The 24,579-nt window shown below is 38.7% G+C and overlaps 1 protein-coding gene across 1 annotated transcript in view; it reads right to left on the reverse strand.

Annotated features, from left to right (window-relative positions):
- Positions 1-24,579, reverse strand: part of KDM2A (lysine demethylase 2A) — a 93,803-nt gene that overhangs the window by 35,373 nt on the left and 33,851 nt on the right. The window contains exons 3-5 of the mRNA XM_055415416.2: positions 5,264-5,402; positions 4,433-4,511; positions 3,961-4,007 (exon numbers count right to left, since the gene is read on the reverse strand). Of these exons, the coding sequence (XP_055271391.1) occupies positions 3,961-4,007; positions 4,433-4,511; positions 5,264-5,402 (265 nt within the window). The remainder of the gene's footprint in view (positions 1-3,960; positions 4,008-4,432; positions 4,512-5,263; positions 5,403-24,579) is intronic.

Raw genomic sequence — 24,579 nt, forward strand, 5'->3', positions numbered from 1 at the left:
ATCTCAATGGACACAAGATTCCCAACCAACTGCAACAACCACAGCAGAAGGCAGCATGCCGAAGAGGCAGCATAAAAGAGCAGGGGAGCAACAGCCTCAGAGTCAGAGGCCGGAGTTTGACTCTCAGCTCTAGTATCACTTAGGCGAGTTATTTAACTTCTCTCAGCCCTAATACTTCCCTCTATAACTGCGGGATACTGTCACTTGTGGGCCAATGTGAGCATTTAGTCAATGAAGTAAAATGTTTGACATAAAATAGATGCTAATTAATTAAACGGGAGTAAAAAGAAAAATGAAAAGAAAAAAATTGTTTTAGCTGACTGATTGGAGAAGGCTTTTAGGAAAAGAGAGGGAAGAGGAGACATTTGAGTTGGGCCTGGAGGACTGAACAGAATTTCAACAAGATTCAACAGTGAGAATTCCAAGCAGAGGTAACAGCATAAGAGAAGATATGGAGAGGCAGTCCAGCCTCTTTTTCTAAAAGCCTTCTCCGATCAGTCTAGTTCAAACAATCCTTTTTTCTTATATTTTTACTACTGTTTAATTAATTAGCATCTATTTTATGTCAAACATTTTACTTCATTGACTAAATCCTCACATTGGGCCACAAGGTGATATTATTCCCCAGTTATAGAGGAAAATATAACTTTTTAAAGTTAAGAAAACAGTTGTCAAGGAGGGGAGAAAAGAAAAAGCTGCTGTCGGAACATTAAGAGTACTATTCAATTTGTAAGAAACTAACAAACACCTACTATATATACCTAGCCTTGGTGGATAGGCCAAGAATAGTGTTAGGACCTGGTCCCCTGCTCTCAAGGAGTTTACAGTCTAGTTAGATATGAGAGATAATAGGCAAGATGACAAGAATACGGTCACAACAAAGCAGATATGGCAGGATACATATAAAAAAATAACTGATAATGTAAGACAAAAGACTGAACCTTCATTACTTGGAAGAAAAGGTGAATGCTAAATCAAAACTGCCTTGGGATACCACTTCACACCCACTAGGATAGCCATAATAAAAATAAAAGGAAAATAATAAGGGCTGGCAAGGATGCAGAGAAATCAGACTGCGCTGGGTGGAGTGTAACATGGCACAGCTGCTATGGAAAACAGCTTAATGGTTCTTCCACAAATTAAACCTAGAATAACCATATGACCCAGCAATTCTACTCCTAGGTATATATCTAAAAGAATCAAACACAAGTGTTCAAACAAAACTCACACATTAATGTTCTCAGCAGCTCTAATTACAATAGTAAAAAGGTGAAAATAACTCATATGTCCACCAATAGATCAATCAATTAACAAAATGTGCCATACCCATACAATGAATGGATTATTCAACCATAAAAAGGAAGTATTGTTATATGCTACAATACAGATAAACCTCAAAAACATTATACTAAGTGAAAGAAGTCATACACATAAGGCTACATGTTTTATCATTCCATTTACATGAAAATATCCAAAATGGGCAAATCTACAGATAGAAAGTAGACCAGTGGTTGCCAGGGCCTGAAGGAAGGCAAGAGCAGGAATGACTACTTAATGGGTATGGGGTTTCTGTTTAGGGTGATGAAGAATTTTAGGAAGTTGGTATTAGTGATAGCTGCAGATCGTGAATATACTTAATGTCACTGATTTGAATACTTTAAAATTATCACAATGATAAATATTAAATTAGTTGTATTTTACCATAATTTTAAAAAAAGTAAATGCTCTTCTTTAGGAATGTAAATCAAAGCAAACACCATTCTGCCAATGCTACCAAGGCACTTAAATAAAAGAATGACAGTTAGTCATAGTAATAGCTAACATTAACTGAGCACACACTATGTGCCAGACACTGTTCTTCACATTTAAGTAACTTGCCCAATGTTACAAATGTAGTAATTAGTGGAACTGGGATTTGAAACCTGTCAGTTATGAGTCCACATTTTAAAAATCAACATATCCCTTACATCAAGTTTCCTCGATAGAATGGTTTTCTTTTGAGGACATGAACTGACACTGGACATGTGACAGTCATTAGGTAGAAAAGAAGAATCAATTAGCCAAAGTATATTTAGTAATAATGGATTATGTAATCACCAATATGTTGTTCACTGAATTTTAACAATCATCAGTTATCCAAGAAAAAAACTATCCAGACTTCAAACAATTTGGGTGCAAAGCATAAAGATGAAATTTCTGATAAGTCTTGCTAGTTTAAATATAATCACTGCTTTATTTAAATCACAACAAAGGTATCTATGACCATCCACAGGTCTATTTGGAAAATATAAGATTAGGAAGGGCTCCAACCATTTTTAGCAGTAAACAAACAGAAGACATGAGAAAGTGGCAGAAGTGGGAAGAAATCCACAAGAAAACTAGTGAGTAAATAAGTCTCTATATTAGTATAGCTCAGAAATGTGGATACTGTAAGTCTATGACAGGATCTAGAAGTTTGTATTTTTAACAAGTACCACATATGATTCTGATGCAAGTCATCTGTGGACTATAAACCCATAAGGACGCCTGACCAATAGAGAAAAGCTGTAGTGGCCCATTAACTTATGGATCCAAGGAATTACTTTCTGGAGGTCACTAGGAAAAAGTCAAGTAACAGACCAACAAGCACTCTACTATTAGGTTTTCTGAAGGCCCCTGAGAACCCTGCCTTGTAAAGAGTAATTACTAAACAGATCTACTGAGTATCTACTACACCACAGAGACTGTGCTGAGTAACAGGAAATACACAGTGACAGAAGAAAAGTGTAATCTAACACAGAAACATATAGGGGAGTGAAAAATACAGGGATTGAGAGAACCTTCCTCTACCTCGGACATTCAGCTGTCTAAAAAAAGCCCTCAAGTGGCCAAGAGTAGTACTGCAATACTTACTTACTTTCAAAGGGGAAGCCTGAACTGAAGCTTCAGCATAGAGGACAAGGCACAACAGAAGTTGTCACGGGGAAAGCATCCAAAGCTCCTTTTGTTTCATGTTTTGTTAGAAACATTTCTAAAACATTTTAATCCACTTTACTGCCTTATCATGTATATGAGAGTAACCATCTCTGAATTCCTGAGGATCCTGGCATGTCTCGGGGCCACACTAAACACCAGTGATGCGCAGAAAAATTGACCCAAAGCCTTTCCTGGTGGTTCAGATGGTAAAAAATTTGCTTGCAACATGGGAGACCAGGGTTCGATCCCTGGGTTGGGAAGAGCCCTTGGAGAAGGGAACAGCAACCCACTCCAGTATTCAGGCCTGGAAAATCCCTGGAGCCTGGCAGGCTACAGTGCATGGGGTTGCAAAGAATCGGACATGACTGAGTGACTTTCACTTAGTGACACCAGAAGTTTTCTTCTTTAATTACACTGCTCTAATTTGCTCCCCCCCCCTAAATTTTGAATATAATCAAACACAAATCTGATTAAAGACTCAAGTTAACCAATCACCTGATGAAGAGATATTTTAATGTATTTACTTCTCAGTTTACAAAGTTTCAAATCTTAGCCATGTTACCAAATGTAGCATTGGTGAAAATTTTCTGGAAATTTCTCTATGGCTTTTAGGGAAGGACAAGAATCATAAATGAGGTTTCATTCTTGGCTCAGAGAAATACAATTCTACTTTTGAAATTTTACCCTGGAAGGAAGGCTCTTCATGGAGAGAAGGAAGGATGCACAGTGATAAAACTGGAAGGTAGGAAAGAGGCAGATGTTCAGATGCAGTATGTCTAATGAGAAGTACTCAATGAAGCAAATTCGGTAACTCCCTTTGAGAAAATTCTCAGTCGCTCAATAGTAGTATCTAATCAAGAAACTACTTCAACTAGTATATACTTCAAATAAATATATAGTTCAACGCTCCAAAACCTTAAAATCTCAGTAAGAGATTTAAGACTCAGCTGTAAATCTTAGATCTTTGCCTCAAAGACACTCAAACGCCTTGAGTGTAACACTTACCCACACACATTTTGACATCATTCACAGTGAAGTCTGGATCTGGCATCCTATGAAACAAACACCAGTAAGTATAATGGGAAGCAAAACTATTCTAGTCAGAGTGAGTTTTTTCTTAAAGAACTAAGAACTCCCCAGTCAAGCCCCATCAATCTTCAAATTGAGGATTAAAAAATATATTTTAAATATAAATGTTTATACATATATATGTTTATACATATATAAACAGATGTACATATATGTGTAGGAAAAAAGAATATATGAGAAAAAGTTAATAGGGATTACTCAGGGTGGTAGATTTCAGGAGATTCAAATTTATTTTCTTTATAGTTCATCTATATTTTCTCATTTACCTATAATAATACATTTCAGACAGTTTCAATTATCTATGCCTTGGATTATCAATACTGCACTGTCTATAGCCCTGGGTGTAACGTGGCCACTTTGCAGCCAAACCCAATCAGTGAACACTTACTTTATTCCAAGTCCATCGGAATTCTTGAAAATCAGAGGATCTCTTAAGCCACCCCGCTGGATATACTCTACATTAAAATCTGTCACCATAAGAAAACAATTGTTAGAAAGGCCAAGAGGTTTAGCTGGAACAAGATAAAAGGACCTACGATACGATAAGAGATGGTGTCTGCTATTTCTGCGTATACAGTTTTACTGTTAAGTAATACATGCTTGTTATTAAGAAACATCTCTTATGGTATAGGGAGAGCTCACTGAGAAGCAGGACTCAAGGGGTTTGCTAAATCGATATTTCCACAATAATTCAGAATTTAACCAACAGGGGATAGTACTATTGAGTCATCTCATAAATCCCAAGCAGAAATCACATCCTGTGCCTTAACAGCCTAAAATGTAATTCTGCCCACTGCAATACATACCATGACATCCTTGTCAGTTTGCCTAAGAACAAAGCTGCATGACGCACATGGAGCTCAGTTATGGTGGCACAGGTACATGCATAAAAGAACTATTATTGAACTATTCTTAATTAAACCCAAACCAAGGAATAAGAGAAGAAGGAAGAGGCCTTTAGGGAAAAAAATCCCAATATTCCTGTCCTAATAAACGCTTGCTTTATCCAATATAGCCGAGAATGACTTATGGGGTAGAACTGGGGGGCCGGGGGAGGCTGGTGCATGAGTGGCATTGTGTAATAAGAGAAAATAAAGATAAACAGCATCACAGTATTAACAGGCAGTATTTTGGCTGCAGACAAGCTGAGCCCACAGCTCCCAGAGTCTACAACCTCCTACATCAAGTGGCTGCAGGTCTGAATCCAAATGATACTGACCTTTTCCTTCCATAAAAGTAACAAAGTTTGCATTATATTTGTTGGTGTGGAGTTTCTCTTCCAAGTCAAAAGTTCTTTTTCCTTCAATTTCATCATCTGAAATGCCATCATCTTCATAGCGTCGTCGCATGGTACCACGCTGGGGAGAGACAGAAGGATGAAATCATACACCTTTTCAAGATTTTCAGGTGCTACGTTAAGCATCCATTTGCCTTGCTTTGTAGATCTTTTTCTCAAATAAAGGTCAGCTAATATTCTCACAATGTACGACATTTAAAATGAGTCACTAGGCTCCCCACTTGTAAATTTTACACTAACTCTTTGAGCCTACAGATATAAAAATTTACAACAAAAATATGACCAAATAGGGTCTACTAAACATTTTTTTTCCTGGCTGCACCACACAGCATATGGGATCTTAGTTCCCTGACTAGGGATTGAACCCATACCCCTTGCATTGGGAGCACAAGTTTTAACCACTAGACCACAAAGAAAAGTCCTACGAAACATTTATCTACCATCGTTTATCAGATGGGGGACAAACTGTCTTTATAGACATTACAGACCAGGATACAAAACATAATTTTTTTATGGGGAAGGCTACTTCTGGATTAGCTTTCTAAAACAACCTTTGAAAATAGACTAAAACATTTTAATTAATGAAGCAAAACCTCTTTTACAGCAGATAAAGTTAACCTAAACAACAACAAAAGAGCAGACCATCAATACTTAGCATTAAAGATAATGTCTTCCCAAAGGAAAATATCACGAATGGTCAACAAGCACATAAAAAGTGCTTAGGATCATTAGTCATTAGGGAAAATTCAAATTAATACCACAACAATATACCACTTTACACCCACCAGGATGGCTATTACTAAAAAGGCAGACAATAGCAAGTGTTGAAGAGAATGTGGAGAAACTGGAACCCTTACAGAATGTTGATGGGAATGTAAAATGTTGCAGCCATTCTGGAAAAGTTTGGCAGTTCCTCAAAACATTAAACAGTCAATTATGATTCAGCAATTCTCCTCCTAGATGCATATCCAAAAGAATTAAAAACATATCTAAAATGCAGATGCTCACAGCAGAACATTATTTGTAACAGCCAAATGGCAGAAACAACCCAAATGCCAGTCAGTTGATAAACGGATTAACAAAATGTGGTATATTTACACAGTAGAATATTATTTGGCCATAAAAAGAACAAAGTACCATTATGTGCTACACATGGAAGAATCTTAAAAACAACATACTAAGTGAAAGATGCCAAACACAACAGACCATGTATTACATAATTTCATTTTTTAATTTTTTGCTGTACAAACGACCTTTACTGTGTACAATGGAAAGTGGAAGAGAAGGAGATATAACAGCTCTGGCTCCTGGGGCAGCTCCACAGACTCAGTCACTACCCTCAAAAAGCTAGTTTCATTTTCATGAAACGTCCAGAATAGGCAAATCCACAGAGATAAAAGTAGATTAATGGATGCTAAGGGCTGGGGAGACAGAGAGATAGAAAGTAACTTATCAATGTGGGTTTCTTTGGGGAACAATTAAAATGTTCTAGAACTAAACAGTGGTGACATCTACACAACCCTGAATATACTAAAAACCACTGAGTTGTACACTTTAAACAGGTGAATTTTATGGTATGTAAATTATCTTGGTAAGCTGCCTGTTTTAATTTTTTTCTTAAGATAACAAGTTGCTTATGCTGCAAATTTACCTTTTGGCATAGTTTAAGTATTAACATTTGCTGAAATTTCTGTAACACATACACATGGGACAACTTGTGTGGGAGGCAACAGTAAAGGAGCCCAACTCCAGGGTGTACTGTGCTTAGTCGCTCCATTGTGTCCAACTCTTTGCGACCCCATGGACTGTAGTCCACCAGGCTCCTCTGTCTAGGGGGATTCTCCAGGCAAGAACATTGGAGTCGGTTGCCATGCCCTCCTCGAGGGGATCTTCCCAACCCAGGTCTTCCAAAGTGCAGGCAGATTCTTAACCACCTAAGCCACCAGAGAAGCCCTGTTAACATCAAACCCCAGGGTTCAAGATTTTGGGAAAAGATGCATGTGTCATGGGAGAAAATCAGAAGCTGAACCTCAGAAGGGCAGAAGAGCAAAGGAAAGATTTCCAGAGAGACATTCCATGGCTTCCTTCCAATCTAACTTGAGTCCCAAAGGTAAGAGTTATGGTCCCACCGCAAGAAGCACAGCAGGGAGGGAGAGAAGGAACACAATCCACTGCTTATACAAGGGCCTGCCTAGCCCAGACCCTACCACCACCTGGTTACATCCAAGTGGAGCTCCTCACTTTACCTTTCACATATCCCTCTGAGTATTAAAATAGTTTAAACGAAGAAAAAAATATCACCCTACTCAGAACACCCCTCTCCCTGTCAACACAAATAGAAGGAAACAGGGAGCACGGCATGCCTTGGGTTCAGAAAAAAAAAACCTGGGAATGGAAAAAGAGGCTGGTTTGGTCCTTAGTTTCCTGGTGAGGTTCCCCGCGGCCGGGGTCGTCCCCATTCCCCTGCCTGTCGCGGTGCTCATCAAATGAGGTTCCAACAGGTGGGGGAGGCCCGGGTGGGAAGGAGTATGGACTCGGGGACTGAGGTGCCAAAGGCCCCCACCCCCAGTATGTGCTAAGAACAACCAAACCTGGAATTTAAAGTTTAGATACTGATGATCTAGAATTGATTACACAGCACTGGAATTTATGTAAATATGTTAAGAAAATGAGACACTGGAGAAAAGTCTCTTAGGGAATGGGACCAGGGAAAGAGCAAAAATAAGAAATTAAAATTAAAGTAAATAAAACTGACGGCTACACACCGGAGGAGAGCGTGACTCAATTTACCAGTTTTAGGAGGAAACACTGATGATACCTGTCATCTTTCCCGAGTTTGGCCAAAAAAACCCTTGCAACACTCTCACCTCGCAGTCTGTTGCCATAAGTCACAGCTTAAAGGCCAACTTTAAGGTCTATTTTTAGTAGACCTCTTACTCTAAAAATGCCACCAATGCTCAAAAATACTTCTGGGTACCTTTATATTTGAAGGGAGGCTGGTTATTTTCGCTGACAATTTCTTAAATGGGTTTGTGTTTTGAAAGGCATCACTCAGCTCTCTTCCTCACCTTAATTCACATATGTGTCTTAGAAAAGAACTCCAAAAGATGAGTTCCAAGTATGTCAAAAAGCAAGAGCAATACCACTGAAAAAAAATATGGTTTCCCACAACAATCATTTTTAGAAAGCATTCATTTGCACCCAGAAATAACCTCCTCACATACAAGGTCAATTAATTTATGTCAAAGGAGGCAAGAACATATAACAGGGAAAGGACAGTCTCTTCAATAAATGGCGTTGGCAAAAGTGGACAGCTACACACAAAAGAGTGAAACGGAACCACTACCTTCCCAGACACAAAAATTAACTCAAAGTGGATGAAAGACTTAAATATAAATGTGAAACCAGTAAACTTCTGGCAAAAAGCTCCTTGACACTGGTCTTAGCAATTTTTAGACACACACACAGTGAAATACTACTTAGCCACACCTACACATAAAATGTTGCCATCTATAGCAACATGCAAAGACTTGAAGGGCATGATGATTTGTGAAGTCAGGGAAAGACAAATACTGTATGTTATCACTTATATGCGGAATCTAATAAACAAAACAAACTAGTGTATGCAACAGAAGAGCAGCACTCACAGATACAGAGAGCAAAACAGTGGCCACCAGTGAGGGGGCAACACAGGGGCAGAGGAGTAGGAGACACAAACCACTGGATGTAAGACAGGCCCAAGGATGGAGAGCCAATATAGAGGGAAAGTGCCCTTTAAAAACCGTAAAAATTTCAAAAACTAAAAAAATTTTTAAATGGTACTGGGACAATGGATAACGACGTGTAAAAGAATGAAACTGATCTCTACCTCATACCTTATTTAAAAAAACTTACTCAAAATGGATCAGACTTAAATGTAAAGGCTAAGCCTATGGAATTCTTAGAAGAAAGCACAGTGCAAATATTCATGACTTTAGGCAATAGTTAATTAAATAAGACACCATAAACACAACCATAAACACAAGCAACAACAAAATAGATTAACTGGACTTCTTCAGAATTAAAACCTCAAAAACACTACACCAACAAAGGTAAAAAGAAATTAATTTATTGAATGAGAGAATATATCTGCAAATTATATATCTCATAAGGGTCTAATATCCAGGATATACAAAGAACTCTTACAACTTAAAACTGAAAAGACAAAAAATAAAATTAAAATGGACAAAGGTTTGAATGAGTATTTTTCAAAAATATATAACTGGTCAATAAGCACATAAAACATCATTAGTCTTCAGCTCATAAGTCATTAAGAAAATGCAAATCAAAACCACAATGAGAAACTACTTAACACCTACTAGGTAATAAGTGCTGGTGAGAATGTGAAAAAAGCAAAAGGGTCATATAGCTTCCCATAGCTAGTGGGAATATAGAACAGAACAACTCTATGGAAAAGAGTCTTGCAGTTCCTCAAACTGGTTCAGAGTTACCATATGACCCAGAAATTTCATTTCCAACTATCTACTCAAGAAAATGAAAACATGTCCACACAAACACACACACTAACGTTCACAGCAACATTATTCATTATAACCAACGGGTGATGACACATGGGAAAATAAAATATAGTACATATCCATACACTCTTTTCCAACAACACAAGAGATGACTCCACACATGGACATCACCAGATGGTCAGTATCCAAATAAGACTGATTATATTCTTTGCAGCCAAAGATAGAGAATCTCTGTAAAGTCAGCAAAAACAAGACCTGGAGATGACTATGGCTCAGATCATCCACTCTTTATTGCAAAATTCAGGCTCAAATTGAAGAAAGTAGGGAAAATCACTAGGCTGTTCATGTATGACCTAAATCAAATCCCTTACAATACAGTGGAGGTGATGAATAGATTCAAGGGATTAAATCTGGTCAACAAAATGCCTGAAAAACTATGGATGGAGGTTCGTAACACTGTACAGTAGGTGGTGACCAAAACCATCCCCAAGAAAAAGAAATGCAAGAAGGCAAAGTGGTTGTCGGAGAATGCTTTACAAATACCTGAGAAAAGAAAAGTGAAATGCAAAGGAGAAAGAGAAAGATATATCCAATTGAATGCAGAGTTCCAAAAACAGCAAGGAGAGATAAGAAAGCCTTCTTAAGTGGCCAATGCAAAGAAATAGAGGAAAAAAACAGAATGGACACAACTAGAGATCTCTTTAAGAAAACTGGAGATACCAAGGGAACATTTAATGCAAAGATGGGCACAATAAAGGACAAAATTGGCAAGGACCTAACAGAAGCAGAAGAGATTAAGAAAAGGTGGCAAATATACATGGAAGAACTGTGTACAAGAAAGCTCTTAAGGATTCAGACAACCATGATGGTGTGGTCACTCACCCAGAGTCAGACATCTTGGAGTGTGAAGTCAAGTGGGCCTTAGTAAGCATTACTATGAACAAAGCTAGTGGAAGTGATGGAGTTTCAGCTGAGCTATTTCAAATCTTAAAAGATGATGCTGTTTAAGTGCTGCACTCAATATGCCAGCAAATTTGGAGAACTCAGCAGTGGCCACAGGACTGGAAAAGGTCAGTTTTCATTCCAATCCCAAAGAAAAGCAATACCAAAGAAAGCTCAAACTACCACACAATCGCATTCCTTTCACATGCCAGCAAGATTATGCTCAAAATCCTTCAAGCTAGGTTTTAGCAGTATGTGAACCAAGAACGTCCAACTGTACAAACTGGATTTAGAATAGGCAGAGGAATCAGAGATCAAATTGCCAACATCTGTTGGAATCATAGAAAAAGCAAGGGAATTCCAAAAAAAAATCTACTTCTGGTTCACTGACTATGCTAATGCCTATGACTGTGGATCAAAACAAACTGTGGAACATTCTTAATAAGATGGGAGTGTCAGACCACATTACCTGCTTCCTGAGAAACCTATATGCAGGACAAGAAGCAACAGTTAGAATTGGACATGGAACAATGGACTGGCTCAAAACTGGGAAAGAAATACTTGAAGGCTGTATATTGTCACCCTGCTTATTTAACTTATATGCAGAGTATATCATGAGAAATGCTGGGCTGGATGAAGCACAAGCTGGAATCAAGATTGCCGGGAGAAATACCAGTAACTTCAAATATGCAAATGATACCACTTTAATGGCAGAAAGTGAAGAGGTACTAAAGAGCCTTTTGATGAAGGTGAAAGAAGACATGAAAAAGCTGGCTTAAAACTCAACTTTCAAAAAGTGAAGATCATGGCATCTGGTCCTGTAACTACATGGCAAATAGATGGGGAAAATGTGGAAACTGTCAGATTTCATTTTCTTGGGCTCCAAAATCAATGCAGACGGTGACTGCAGCCACACTTGAAATTAAAAGATGCTTGCTCTCTGGAAGAATAGCTATAACAAACCTAGACAGTGTATTAAAAAGTAGAGATATCATTTTGCCAACAAAGGTCTGTATAGTCAAAGCTATGGTTTTTCCAGCAGTCATATACGGATGTGAGAGTTGGATCATAAAGGAGGCTGAGCACTGAAGCATGGTGCTGGAAAAGACTCTTGGGAGTCCCTTGGACAGCAAGGAGATCAAGCCAGTTAATCCTAAAGGAAGTCAATCCTGAATATTCATTGGAAGAACTGGTGCTGAAGCTGGAGCTCCAATACTTTGGCCACCTGATGCAAAGAGCTGACTCACTGGAAAAGACCCTGATGCTGGGAAAGACTGTGGGCAGGAGGAGAAGAGGGCGAGAGAGGATGAGATGGTTGGATGACGTTACAGACTCAATGCAAACAAGTTTGAGCAAACTCAGGGAGATGGTGAAGGACAGGGAAGCCTGGAGTGCTGCAGTCCATGGGGTCACAAAGAGTTGGACACAACTTAGGGACTGAACAATGTATCCATACAATGGAATATAGTTAGGCAACAATAGCAGGGAGTGAAGTACCGATACATGCCACAGCCACAGATGAACTTCGACAAAAACACTAAGTGAAATAAGCTAATTACAAAAGACCATATATTTTATGATTACCTTTATCTGAAATGTACAGAATAGGCAAATCTATAAAGACACAGGCTGGAGAGAAGAGAGATGGGGAGTAACTGCTAACGTGTACTAGGGTAATGAAAATATTTTAGAATTAGATACTAGTAATGTTTTCACAGAGAATGAGATGGCTGGATGGCATCACCGACTCAATGGACATGAGTCTGAGTGAACTCCGGGAGTTGGTGATGGACAGGGAGGCCTGGCGTGCTGTGATTCATGGGGTCGCAAAGAGTCGGACACGACTGAGCGACTGAACTGAACTGAACTGAATGTTTTCACAGAGGACTTCCCTGGTGGCTCAGATGGTAAAGCGTCTCCCTACAATCCGGGAGACCTGGGTTCAATCCCTGCATTGGGAAGATCCCCGGGAGAAGGAAATGGCAACCCACTCCAGTACTCTTGCCTGGAAAATTCCATGGATGGACGAGCCTGGAAGGCTTCAGTCCATGGGGTCACAAAGAGTCGGACACGACTGAGTGACTTCACTTGAATGTTTTTACAACTTTGTAGATTTACTAAAAACTACTGAATTGTGCACTTATAATACTATTTAAAAAAATATTTATTTGGCTGTGTTGGGTCTGAATTGCGGTATGTGGCATCTTCACTCTTTGTTGCGGTCTGCGAACTCTTAATGGCAGTATGTGGATCTAGTTGCCTGAACAAGGACTGAACCCAGGCCCCCTGTGCTGGGAATGTGGAGTCTTAGCCACTGGACCACCAGGGAAGTCCCTGAGTTGTACAATTTAAAAGGGTAAACTGAATAGCATATGAATTCTATCTCAATACAAAATAATGATGGGCAGTCTATAACAGAAGAAAGGTTAATACAATGTACATATTTAAGTAAAGCAATGTATTTTTATAATATCTTGCTGAATAACATTTTATGAGAAAGCAATTTTTCTAAATTTTCATAGCCATTTCAGTTGACTTTATATTTAAGGACACATAGATAAGTGACTAAAAAAAGTTCTTAAGTATTTCATGAACCACCATGCTGTGCCAGAAATGCAAAAGCAGTTTGTTAGTTCTGAGAATTTCCACTCCATTGACTATTGTCATTCACCACGTTAACAGATTAAAGGAGAAAAATTAAACGATCAGCTAGATCTGAGCTGTCCAAAATGTTAGCTGCTAGCCACACGTGGCTATAAGACTTAAGTTTATTAAGATTAAAAACATTTTCAACAAACGATGCAAGGGAAACTAGGTATCTGCATGCAAGAGAATGTGTTAGACCCTTACCTTAAACCATTTCATTTAGTACAAAAAATTAACTCAAAAACACATCAAAGACCTAAGCATAACAGCTAAAACTATAAAATTCTTAGAAGTAAACAAGGGAAAATCTTCACAGCATTAGCTTTAAAGAGGATTTTTTAAAATGACATCAAAAGCAAAAGAAAAAAAAATAGGTAAACTGGACTTCATCAAAATTTTTAAAATTTGTGCAAAAAACACTATCAACAGAGTGAAAAGAAACCATAAGAGAAAATATCTGCAAACCACACATCTGGCATGGGATTAAGTATCCAGAATATATAAAGAACTCTTACAATTCAACAACAACAAAAGAAACAACCCAATTAAAAAATGGGCAAAGGACTTAAATAGGAATTTCTCCAAAGAAGACATCCAAATGGTCAATATGCACTGGAAAAGATGCCAAATATCACAAATCAAACCCACAGTGAGATACTATTTCACATCCATTAAGATTCCTATCACCAAAAAAGAAAAAAACAAAAAAACCCACAAAATAACAAGTGTTATCAAGGAAGTGGGGGAACTAGAACGCTTATGCATTGCTGGTTGCAGCCTGTGTGGGAAAAAAGGTACAGCAATTCCTCAAAAAATTTAACACAGAACTGCCATATGATCCAGTAATTCTACTTCTAGAACCAAAAGAAAACAACCAAAAGCAGGGACTCAGACACTTCAACACCAGTGTTCATAATGCCATTATTCATGATGGTTTAAAAAGAAAAAAAAAAAGGTGGAAATAGTCCCAAATTTCCATTGACAGATAAAATGTAGTATATACAACGAAATATTATTCAGCTATAAAATGAAATGGAGATCTGACACATGCAGCAATATGGGTAAACCCTGAAGACATTATGTTAAGTGAAATAGGTCAGACAAAAAGATAAAATATTGTATGATTCCATTTATGAAGTACATAAAATAGACAAATTCATAAAGACAGAAAGAGATTAGAGATTACCAGGGGCTGGGGGGAGGAGGAATGGGAAGTTACCATTTTATGATTATAGAATTTCTGTCTGGGGTAATGAAAAAACAGTTTTGGAAACAGTAATAATGGCAGCACAACACTGTGCATTAACACCACTGAATTAATTTGCTTCAAATGGTTAGAATGGCAAGTTTTGTTGCAAATATCTTACAATTTCTAAAAATAATGTAATATATCAAAAATCTTCCTTTAAGAGTCACTGTACAATTCCTTCATTTTATATCAAATAGTTTTTGCCTAGGATATCTTCTGAGAATCAGGAAATATGATGGAATTATTTTACAAAGAAGAAAGGTAAAACTGACCTAAGTTTACCCTTCTAGAAAACAGAAAAACAAGAAAGCTAAACTATCTGAAGGGAGAGCTTATCCCTTGTCAATTCTGCTACAGGCACTTCACTGTGTGGTCTTAGGCAGTTAAGTGAATCGTTAGCCTCTCGAGACCCTAATTCTCCCTTGGAGGTAAATACTGAGGCCCCTGGTGCTCTACAATAAAGCCCTCGCCGCCTGACTCTCAGACTTGCTCTCTTCTACATTCCACTGTGTTGACATTTTGCTGACCCATAGCCCCCCTCTGTCCTGACCAGGGACACCAAGAGGCACGAGTGGTGGGTTGGCAGGGCAGCCCTCCAAGGGACTTCCGCATGGTCCTCCTGTCCTCCCTACGCCTCCTCCCCCATATTAAACAAATCTCCGTGTATCTCAATCAACCAGATGTTAAGGCAGTTATTTCTGGAGAGCTTAGGCAATTACCATTCCCCAAGGGATCAAAGGAGTCAGAGAATGAAGAAATTTTATAAAGTATGAAAAGGCAGTTGCTTTTTTATTAATAACACCCAGAAGGGCTACTGCTCTGAAGGTGAACTATGATGCCAGGACAAAATAACAGTAGTTACAGCAGTTAATATTCGAGTGTTGACTATGTACCAAGTACTGTAACAAGCATTCTGCATGTATTAACACATGTAAGGATACTATCTTCTCTTCTGTATGACAAAAGGCAAATGAAGCACAGAAGTAACCTGCCCAAGTTACAAAGCTCGTAAGTGGTGCAGCTGGGACTGGAACCCCATTCTAGAACCCACAGTCTTAACCACTACTCTCTACTACTGAAATCACTAAGCAACGAAACTCTGGCCAGACCAGTGGCTTGGGGCAGCTGAAGTAACTATCAAAGGAGGAGATCCCAAACAACTGAAATGGCTCCGGCAGAGCAAGGAGGTGAAGTGATGGGGCTGTTGACAATGAAGCAGTCTATAAACCAGAACACCATGCCTGGTAGAAAGATCTTCAAAATATCTTCCAGAGGGAGGGAGGTTTCTGATATGTGCTAAGGGATACGGCATTTCCCTTAAATGTTATTTAACATTTCACCAATCCTGACTTATTCTAGCTTTTACTTGTCAAATTATCTTCCTGGACATTCAGTTATTTTGGATGAAATAAAAATATTGCTATTTCTAACCAGACACCATTTTACATCAAAGAGTGCTTTGAACCTAGTACATTTATTATATATGTTAATTAGAATTTGTTTTCATTCTCTATATTTGTAGTCAGGGACATTTATCACACACCTTCTGTAAAGATGACGCTGCTAACATTTTTTTTAAACCAAGATTCATTTCTACATCTCCTACTATCTCTAAGTTCTGATCTGAGATAGATCTACCTCACTACCTTAGAGAAAAGTTTTAATTACACAGCCTCTTTGCTGGTGCTGGTATAGGAAGCCACGTAACAACTATATTTTCATGTCCCACATCATGATACTGCTTGAAAGAAAAAGTTTGGGGGCATCTTTTTATAAATTTATAAAAGCTATATGGATTACATCTGAACCTTTCCAACACACACCAAATCCCTACTTGATAAGTGCTTAATAAGCTCTTATACATCTTCAAAGAAAGAAGCAAGCTCAGGTTCTCAACTGGTCTCCTTCACAAAAGTATAAATACATATATAACCTAAAAATCAACTAAACTTTAAGGTGTTCTCATTTTCTTTCTTTCCATATTTTTGAAAACCTGATATTACTGTAAGATCACACACTGGGGCAGGTACATATGTAGATGAATCACTGCCTACCACCTTTCTATGTGTGTACGTGTGTTTGTGATATAAAAATTATTTGAACACTTATTCATAAAACAGGGCACTTATTATGGAGTTACAGCCAGATGCTCTGCATACAAGAATAAAAGGCACAGTCTAGCGCTAAGATTTCTGGCCAGTAGGGGGAGACAGACATGTAAATAAATTACAGTATTAGCACGGCAGCCCACTCCAGTGTTCTTGCCTGGAGAATCCCAGAGACGGCGGAGCCTGGTGGGCTACCATCTATGAGGTCGCACAGAGTCGGACACGACTGAAGTGACTTAGCAGCAGCAGCAGCAGCATTAATGTGATATGTATTAAGACAGGTAGATACAGAATTTATTAAAGTCCAAGAGGAAGGAGTAGCAGAATGGTTGGTGAAGGCTCCACTTATGAGAATAAATGTTTTCTCATTCAATATAACTTTACTGAACATCTACTAAGTGCCAAGGACTATGGATATAGATTATATATTGCTCCTCTGTAGCAGTGACCTCTGCAGCTTTTGAACTGCAGTGCTGGAGAAGACTCTTGAGAGTCCTTTGGATTGAAAGGAGATTAAATCAGTCAATCCTAAAGGAAATCAATCTTGAATATTTATTAGAAGGACTGATGCTGAAACTGAAGCAGCAATACGTTGGCCACCTGATGCAAAGGGCCGACTCATTAGAAAAGACCCTGATGCTGGGAAAGATTGAAGGCAGGAAAAGGGACGACAGAGGATGAGATGAGATGGATGGATGGCATTACTGACTCAGTGGACATGAATTTGAGCAAGCTCCAGGAGATGGTGAAGGACAGGGAAGCCTGGCGTGCTGCAGTCCGTGGGGTCGCAAAGAGTCGGACATTACTGAGCAACTGAACTGAACTAAACTTCTCCCCACTGGATTACTGAGGCTCTCCTTAACAGAGGGTGAATAACATTTTTCAAAAATAAAAGTTATAATATTTGTTTAGAAAAATGTGGTAACTTCATTACATCTCATGAGAGATTTTAATGGGAATATCCTAAGGTAGTACAAAAACAGTAGTCACTTTACAGTGCCTAAACCCTGGGCCCAAGTTTTTGCCTTTAGATGTAACATCCACTGTCCTTAAAACAGTAAGAGGCTTGAGGACAAGGATGAAGGAAGACACAGGCTTAATTTTGACACAGCTGCTTTACTGTATGACAACGCGTCCTGATCAACTACACAGCTGAAAAGCTCGCATTTCTTTCACTGACAGTTCAGCCTTGAAATATTTCTGGGCTAACTGAAGATCAACTTATGCAGAGACCAACAGCACAAAGAACACTTTCTATACATACAAAACATTAGCAGATCACAGTAATTCCAGCAAGACAGAGCAATCCATAAATAGAAATTTGGCAAGAAGCTCATCCACATCTAAGTCTCTGATTTTAAAAAAAGAAAAAAAGACAGCTGAGAAGGCAGAACGCTCAAAAGCAGAGGGATATACAACACAAAGTGAACTCCTCCCCTGAAGTTCCCTCAGAACTAATGTCAAATGCGTAGTATGTACAGAATGACCCTAAAATCCTGAGTCAGGATACACTTACTCAACCACAAATATGTCCTCCAAAAAGCCAACTGGCTGATAAATGAGTTACAGTGCTGGATCTCTTCCATCAACATTCCCTGCTTTTCTGCATACTATTTGGTATAATCAACTGTTCAGTGTGCTTGTTGCACAATTAATTGTGATAGTGCCACAATTCTATAAAAGAAAAAAACTGTTAAGTAGCGAGGTCAGTCTCTGAAATTCAGGATGAAGACAGGCATCTCAACACCATCCTGAAGAGAAATAATATGAGTTCAGACGTTAACAGAAAAAGCATATTTTCATTCCTCTAGTTTTTACTAGAATATACATACACTTTTCTTCTTGGATACTGGCAAAAGCAGTACTCAGCAATATTACACGTTCTATCAACATGCAAATGTTCAGTTTATCCTCCAAAAGAAGCCCAGTCAAACCATCAGAGAAACTGGAAATAACAGCATTTGTCAACGTCCAAGTCACCTTGGGGGTTTTACTTCTTAAGTAGCTGGGAAAAAAAGATGTGTAATTCCTCACTCTACTTTCTGTTTCACTCTCAAATCTTCACCTCCTTTTTGTAACCACAGAATGCTTCTTAAACTTAGGACTCTTACCATCTGACATTCAAAAGTCACTCTGAGTTAAGTGAAATCATTATCTAAAAGGAATATAAAATGTTTTGCTTTTTCTAATTTTTATCTCCCAGAGCAGAAAAGGGAATTTTGGAAGGATTGATCACTAGGAAATAATCTTCAAATTACCCACATATAAACAAAATGGAAAATACCACCCACCAAAAATGGAAACAATAATGAACTCAGAAATATTGTTTGTCCCTCAACTCAACAAATGTCTTAACTTATTTTCATTAGCCAATGAACATCCTCTGAGATTCAAATAGTCCCTGAACACCTATGTTTACTGCCTGGTTTGTTTCTATAGCAACGGATACCCAGAATGCAGAAACAAAGATAATGCCTAGTTTCTTCACCATCTTCTGTAATTGATGCAACTGTAAGTCATTAGTATGATAGATGGCACAAGCAGAGCCATTTCCAGTTCCAAGAAGGTAAAGATTAGTGTATCTGTTGGGCAAAACAATTTACAGAAAAAGATAAAGTCCCTAAAAGTTTACCTCAAATTTAAAAGGGAAGTAAGAACGATCTGCCAGTCACTAAGAAAGATACAGGGAACCTGAAAAGACAGCTGATTTTAGAAAACACTAACTCTACTTACTCAGTAAATGATATGAACCATTAAAGGTCACACACACTGCTTCTCCTAAATTTTAGGTGAGTTAGGGAAGCCAGCAAGCAGTCACTTGAAGCCAGAAGATATTACATAAATGCACTTATTTCCAGCCTTGCTATATTCCTCTGATCAACATGCGTTTCGCTATGGCCCTCCTCTCTCTGGAGCTCTGACTAATGCTTTGATTCATAGACAAAGGTCAATCTCTTAACCAACACATAACTTCTTTCAAAGTGTCAAACCTGAGATTTAGAGGAGTCATGAAATTTCATGTTAAGGAGCAGAAGCTCTGGAAGGAACTGGCAAACAATCAAGAGCTGGTATTTTACAATATCCCCACAAACACATATACTCTTCCCCTCCCCTACTGCCATGGCCACATTAGAATCCTGGCAAGACCGCTTTCCATCTTTCAGTCATTCACTCGTGTCAACTAAGGTTAAGGCACAGAAAATTGAGTCTTCACTTCTGAATTGACCTAGGAATGCAGTAGGAGTGGCAAAGTAACCCACTGCACTAAGAAGCCCAACAGCAAAAGGAATACTCAATAAAGCAGTTATACTCAAGCTAAGAGAGAAACCAATAATGCAAGTATAATGGTTTGCTAAATTCCTCCAGACAATTTAAAACATTGCCAATCACCGCCCAACCAAGTGAACATTCTTAGAAAAATTCACCTGCAGCTATGACCCTATTTATTACTTATTATCTTCAGCAAAACTACATAAGGAGAGCAAAGCAACTGGAGTTGGAGTGGGTGTCAGCCTGGGTCTATACACTGGTACTTTGAGCTTTGAATTCCCTAAGCTTTCATTTTCTTGTGCGAATATGTCAAGAATTTCACTTAATTCTTGACACCACAGGATTGTGGTGAGGTTTAAATGTACATATGCAAAACCACTCTGCAAACTGTAAAGTGCCCTATCAGTTCAGTTCAGTCGCTCAGTTGTGTACAACTTTTTCCGACCCCACGGACTGCAGTACACCAGGCTTCCCTGTCCATCACCAACTCCCCAAGCTTGCTCAAACTCATGTCCATTGAGTCAGTGAAGCCATCCTACCATCTCATCCGCTGTCGTCCCCCTCTCCTCCTGCCTTCAATCTTTCCCAGCATCAGAGTATTTTCCAATGAGTACCCTATATAAAGAGGCTAAATGGAGTAGTGGCAGAGTCAAGGGTTCAAATAACAGTTCTGCCTCTCACTGTGTAAGAGCCACTTAACTAACAATTATAATAGAAGCCATGGGACAGGACTGGATGAGGATTAAGTGAGATAAAATACATAAAATAGCCGGCATGAGCTCAAAAAGTATTAAGAATCGTGATTTTGAACAGGAATCAACACTGGATTGGGAAATAACCATCTTTCCCAAAAAGAGTGATTTGGTTTATGTGGCTAGAGACAAGTCCTACCTGACATGCCTTTTCTCATATAGCATTAAACACTGGATAAGGTTTTCTCCTTCTTTATCATCCCAGATGGCAGACTTCTAGTAAGTTTTCTAAGCCTAACCCTCTCAGGAGCTCTTTTATGGTTCCACCATCTCTAAATCTTCTCATACCAAATACCTAATCCTAGGGATAAAATTTCATGAAATCCAACAACTGTACCCTGTTCATCCCCACACTGCCAGCTCTTTTAATTTAATATTAAGTGGTCATTTCTGGAAGGTGTTCTTTAGGAGAAGCCTAAGTGGTAGAGTTGGTTCTACTGTTATGACCATTAAAGGAACGGTAACATGTGAACAGGGGAAGTGCAGAGCCAGAACAGAGGAGCTACGTGCTTATACAAGAAGTTTTTGGACATCAAGACAGACTAGGACATAAGACTGAAGATAAGACTAAAGGAAAAAAGAGAAGTGACCAAAAAAGGAGAAGGTTTAGAACACAGTTGAATTCTTGACATAAAGTAAATTTCACACCTGCCTGCCTATGTTGCTCTAAAATTTCTGAAGGTGTTACAGGAGTAATAATTATATACATTTATAGAAAATAAAAATTAAATCATGCCAATCTGAATTATTTGGCATCTATTGCTATGATTCTCTGTACTGTTGGGAGGTAATGACAGAAAACCCTAGTGAAAAGTAAATTATGTTAAATTTTATACTGCCAAGAGAAAGGGGAATAGACAAAGAAATTGAAGTGATTTGCTAAACTGTACTTCATCCTTCACTGTACTTGTTAGGAAGCTTGTTCAGTACTGAAAGAAAGTTTCTAAGAAAGAGAGTAAGGACTTAGAACAGGGACCTAAAAGCTCTCTCCCCACCATCATCCTCATAGAGATTCTAAGCGGGTGAGTCCCATGGCTCTTGTACCAGAATTTACATGTCCTGAGTACTTACTGTAGGCTGAGTTCTGTCCAAGACAGGAAAGAAATAAAGAGAAGTGAGTGGCTGTTTTCCAGAAGTTCATAATTTGTTTGGAAAACAAAACTCACTGAATTAAGAAAAGACTGGAAGCATAGGCAAGAGCAGAATGAGAACAAGAACTTAGAACCGGTTTAGACAATTCACTTTCACAACAACAGGTGAGTGTTGCTATGAAATGCTATACAGCTAAATATCAATGTGACTAGATGCTACCACATTTTCTATCATAATAATAGCTAACATATGAATGCCTCCTTGTGTTAAGCATTTTCAAACCCATTTTATAGCTTATTTATAATCCTTACAATAATCCAATGAAGACAGTAAAATGTCAATTTTAGTTATGAAGAAAGAATCAAAAAGGTTAGGTAACAAACCGGAATTACGTAACAAGTAGCTATTTTTAATCCCTACAACAGACATTCTGGAATTTTTTGGTCTCAATCCCTTCAGTTCAGTTCAGTTCAGTTCAGTTGCTCAGTTGTGTCCGACTCTGCGACCCCATGAATCACAGCATGCCAGGCCTCCCTGTCCATCACCAACTCCCGGAGTTCACTCAAACTCATGTCCATCAAGTCGGTGATGCCATCCAGCCATCTCATTCTCTGTTGTCCCCGTCTCCTCCCACCCCCAATCCCTCCCAGCATCAGAGTCTTTTCCAGTGAGTCAACTCTTCGCATGAGGTGGCCAAAGTATTGGAGTTTCAGCTTTAGCATCAGTCCTTCCAATGAATACCCAGGACTGATCTTCTTTAGAATGGACTGGTTGGATCTCCTTGCAGTCCAAGGGACTCTCAAGAGTCTTCTCAATCCCTTACACTCTTAAAAATTACTGAGGACCCCAAACAGCTTTTGTATATATGGGATATACAGGTCAATATTTAGTGATTACAAATTAAAAGGCAAGAATTTCTAAATATGTAACTGCAAAACAAGCCCTTTATTTCCACAAAGGCTCAAGAAAAACATCAGGATTTCAAAGTAATGTTTCACAGGACCATGATGAAGTTACAAAGGTTAGAGCAGGTGTAATCAAAAGCACCTAGTTAAGCGCACAATGAGTACCGAAAACTGAGTTAATCTGTGGAAAAAAATACAAATCCTGCTACTTTACAAAATTTTAGAAAACACAGGAATAAACAAATGCACATTCAATTAATCCTGAGAGTGATATCATCAAACATCAAATAGTTCTGGAAAACTCCACTGTATTTCTAGAAAATCTTCACTTTAATTAGAGAATGAGACAGAAAAAGGCAAATAGCATCTTAGTATTACTACAAAGATAGTTTTGACTTCACAGATTCCTATACATAAAAGAATCCTGAGTATGTACGATACTGTGGGAACCACTGTTTCACACCAATCCTCTTTAAATCCTGGGTCATAAAAATTAATTTAGGTCATTTATGCATTTTTTAAATGAAATAATAGAACAGAATGAAGTGGAGAGTATCAGAAAACACAGTATGGGTTACATTTCCTGAAACTTTTGTTACAATGATGTATACCCAAGTATATGAGTGTACTGGCTCCTAACTGAAAAAGGTGTTTCCTACTGCAGTGAAAAACACCCTACCACACACTAATTTCCCTATACTACTGCCAAACCAAAGGCTATACGCACATAACCTATAATCTGTATACTGAAAACTGAGAATCTGTGATATTCTCTGATATATTCTGAGAATCTAGATATTCTCCAACATGAGGGCAACTAAAGGTTTCAGATGGATAAAATGTCTACAGAATAGTTACAGTTTACCTTACCATGGTTTCATGCTGTTGCCACAGCCATCTCTAATGTTTCTCTACCACCTCCTCTTCCACAGTCAGTTCAGGTAAATAGGAAGGCAAGAGGGGTTATCCAAGCTCCACTGTCACAAACAAAGGTGCTCTTTCCTTCCCTCTAAACAGAGCTCCCGCTCTTAATAACAGGTTTACTTCCTAAATGAAGGGCCTGCCTTCACAGCAAACTGGTCAACAATCACTTTGCTGCTGGCATTATGGTTACTGCTCTCATCCTGAATCTGTAGGATTTCCTGGGTCAAAACAGCAGCATTCAGACAATGGTTCAAGCTGTAGATGTCTCTCCATATCCTGGCAAAGGCAGGCCTGCATCTGGCGAACTGCAACAAATGGAAACAGCAGAGCCTGTCTGCACCAACAGCTGAAGCTCCACCCACAGCCTGGGCACAATCCAGGACACCCAGAGATCTCAACAGTGGACTCCCTGAGAGGCGACAAACTCTACTGGAGGCAGTGAATGAAACGTGACATCACTGCCTCTTCCTCTCTACCAGAACTGAACTACAGAATTTTATCTCAGAAGGGTTTCTCAGTCCAAACAGACCAATAAGAAGCCTGAGGAAAATTATCAGAAAAAAGGCAGGGAGGCAGGGCTAAGTTCAATGATGCATCATAATGGCATATATTTTTTAAAAATTGTAGTAACCTACACATAATGTAAGATTTTTAACCATTTTTACATGTATAGTTCAGGGGCATTCACACTGTTATACAACCAACATGACTACCCTTCTCCAGAAGTTTTACATCATCCCATACTGAAATTCTGTCCTTACTGGTTGATACTTTTTCAATGATCTTATTTTTCTGGTATGAGCCTACCCTGAATTGCAAGTGCACCCCTCTCC

This window comes from Moschus berezovskii, chromosome 25 (assembly GCF_049115385.1).
Source record: "Moschus berezovskii isolate FMDL1 chromosome 25, NW_MosBer_1.0, whole genome shotgun sequence".
Lineage (NCBI taxonomy): Eukaryota > Metazoa > Chordata > Mammalia > Artiodactyla > Moschidae > Moschus > Moschus berezovskii.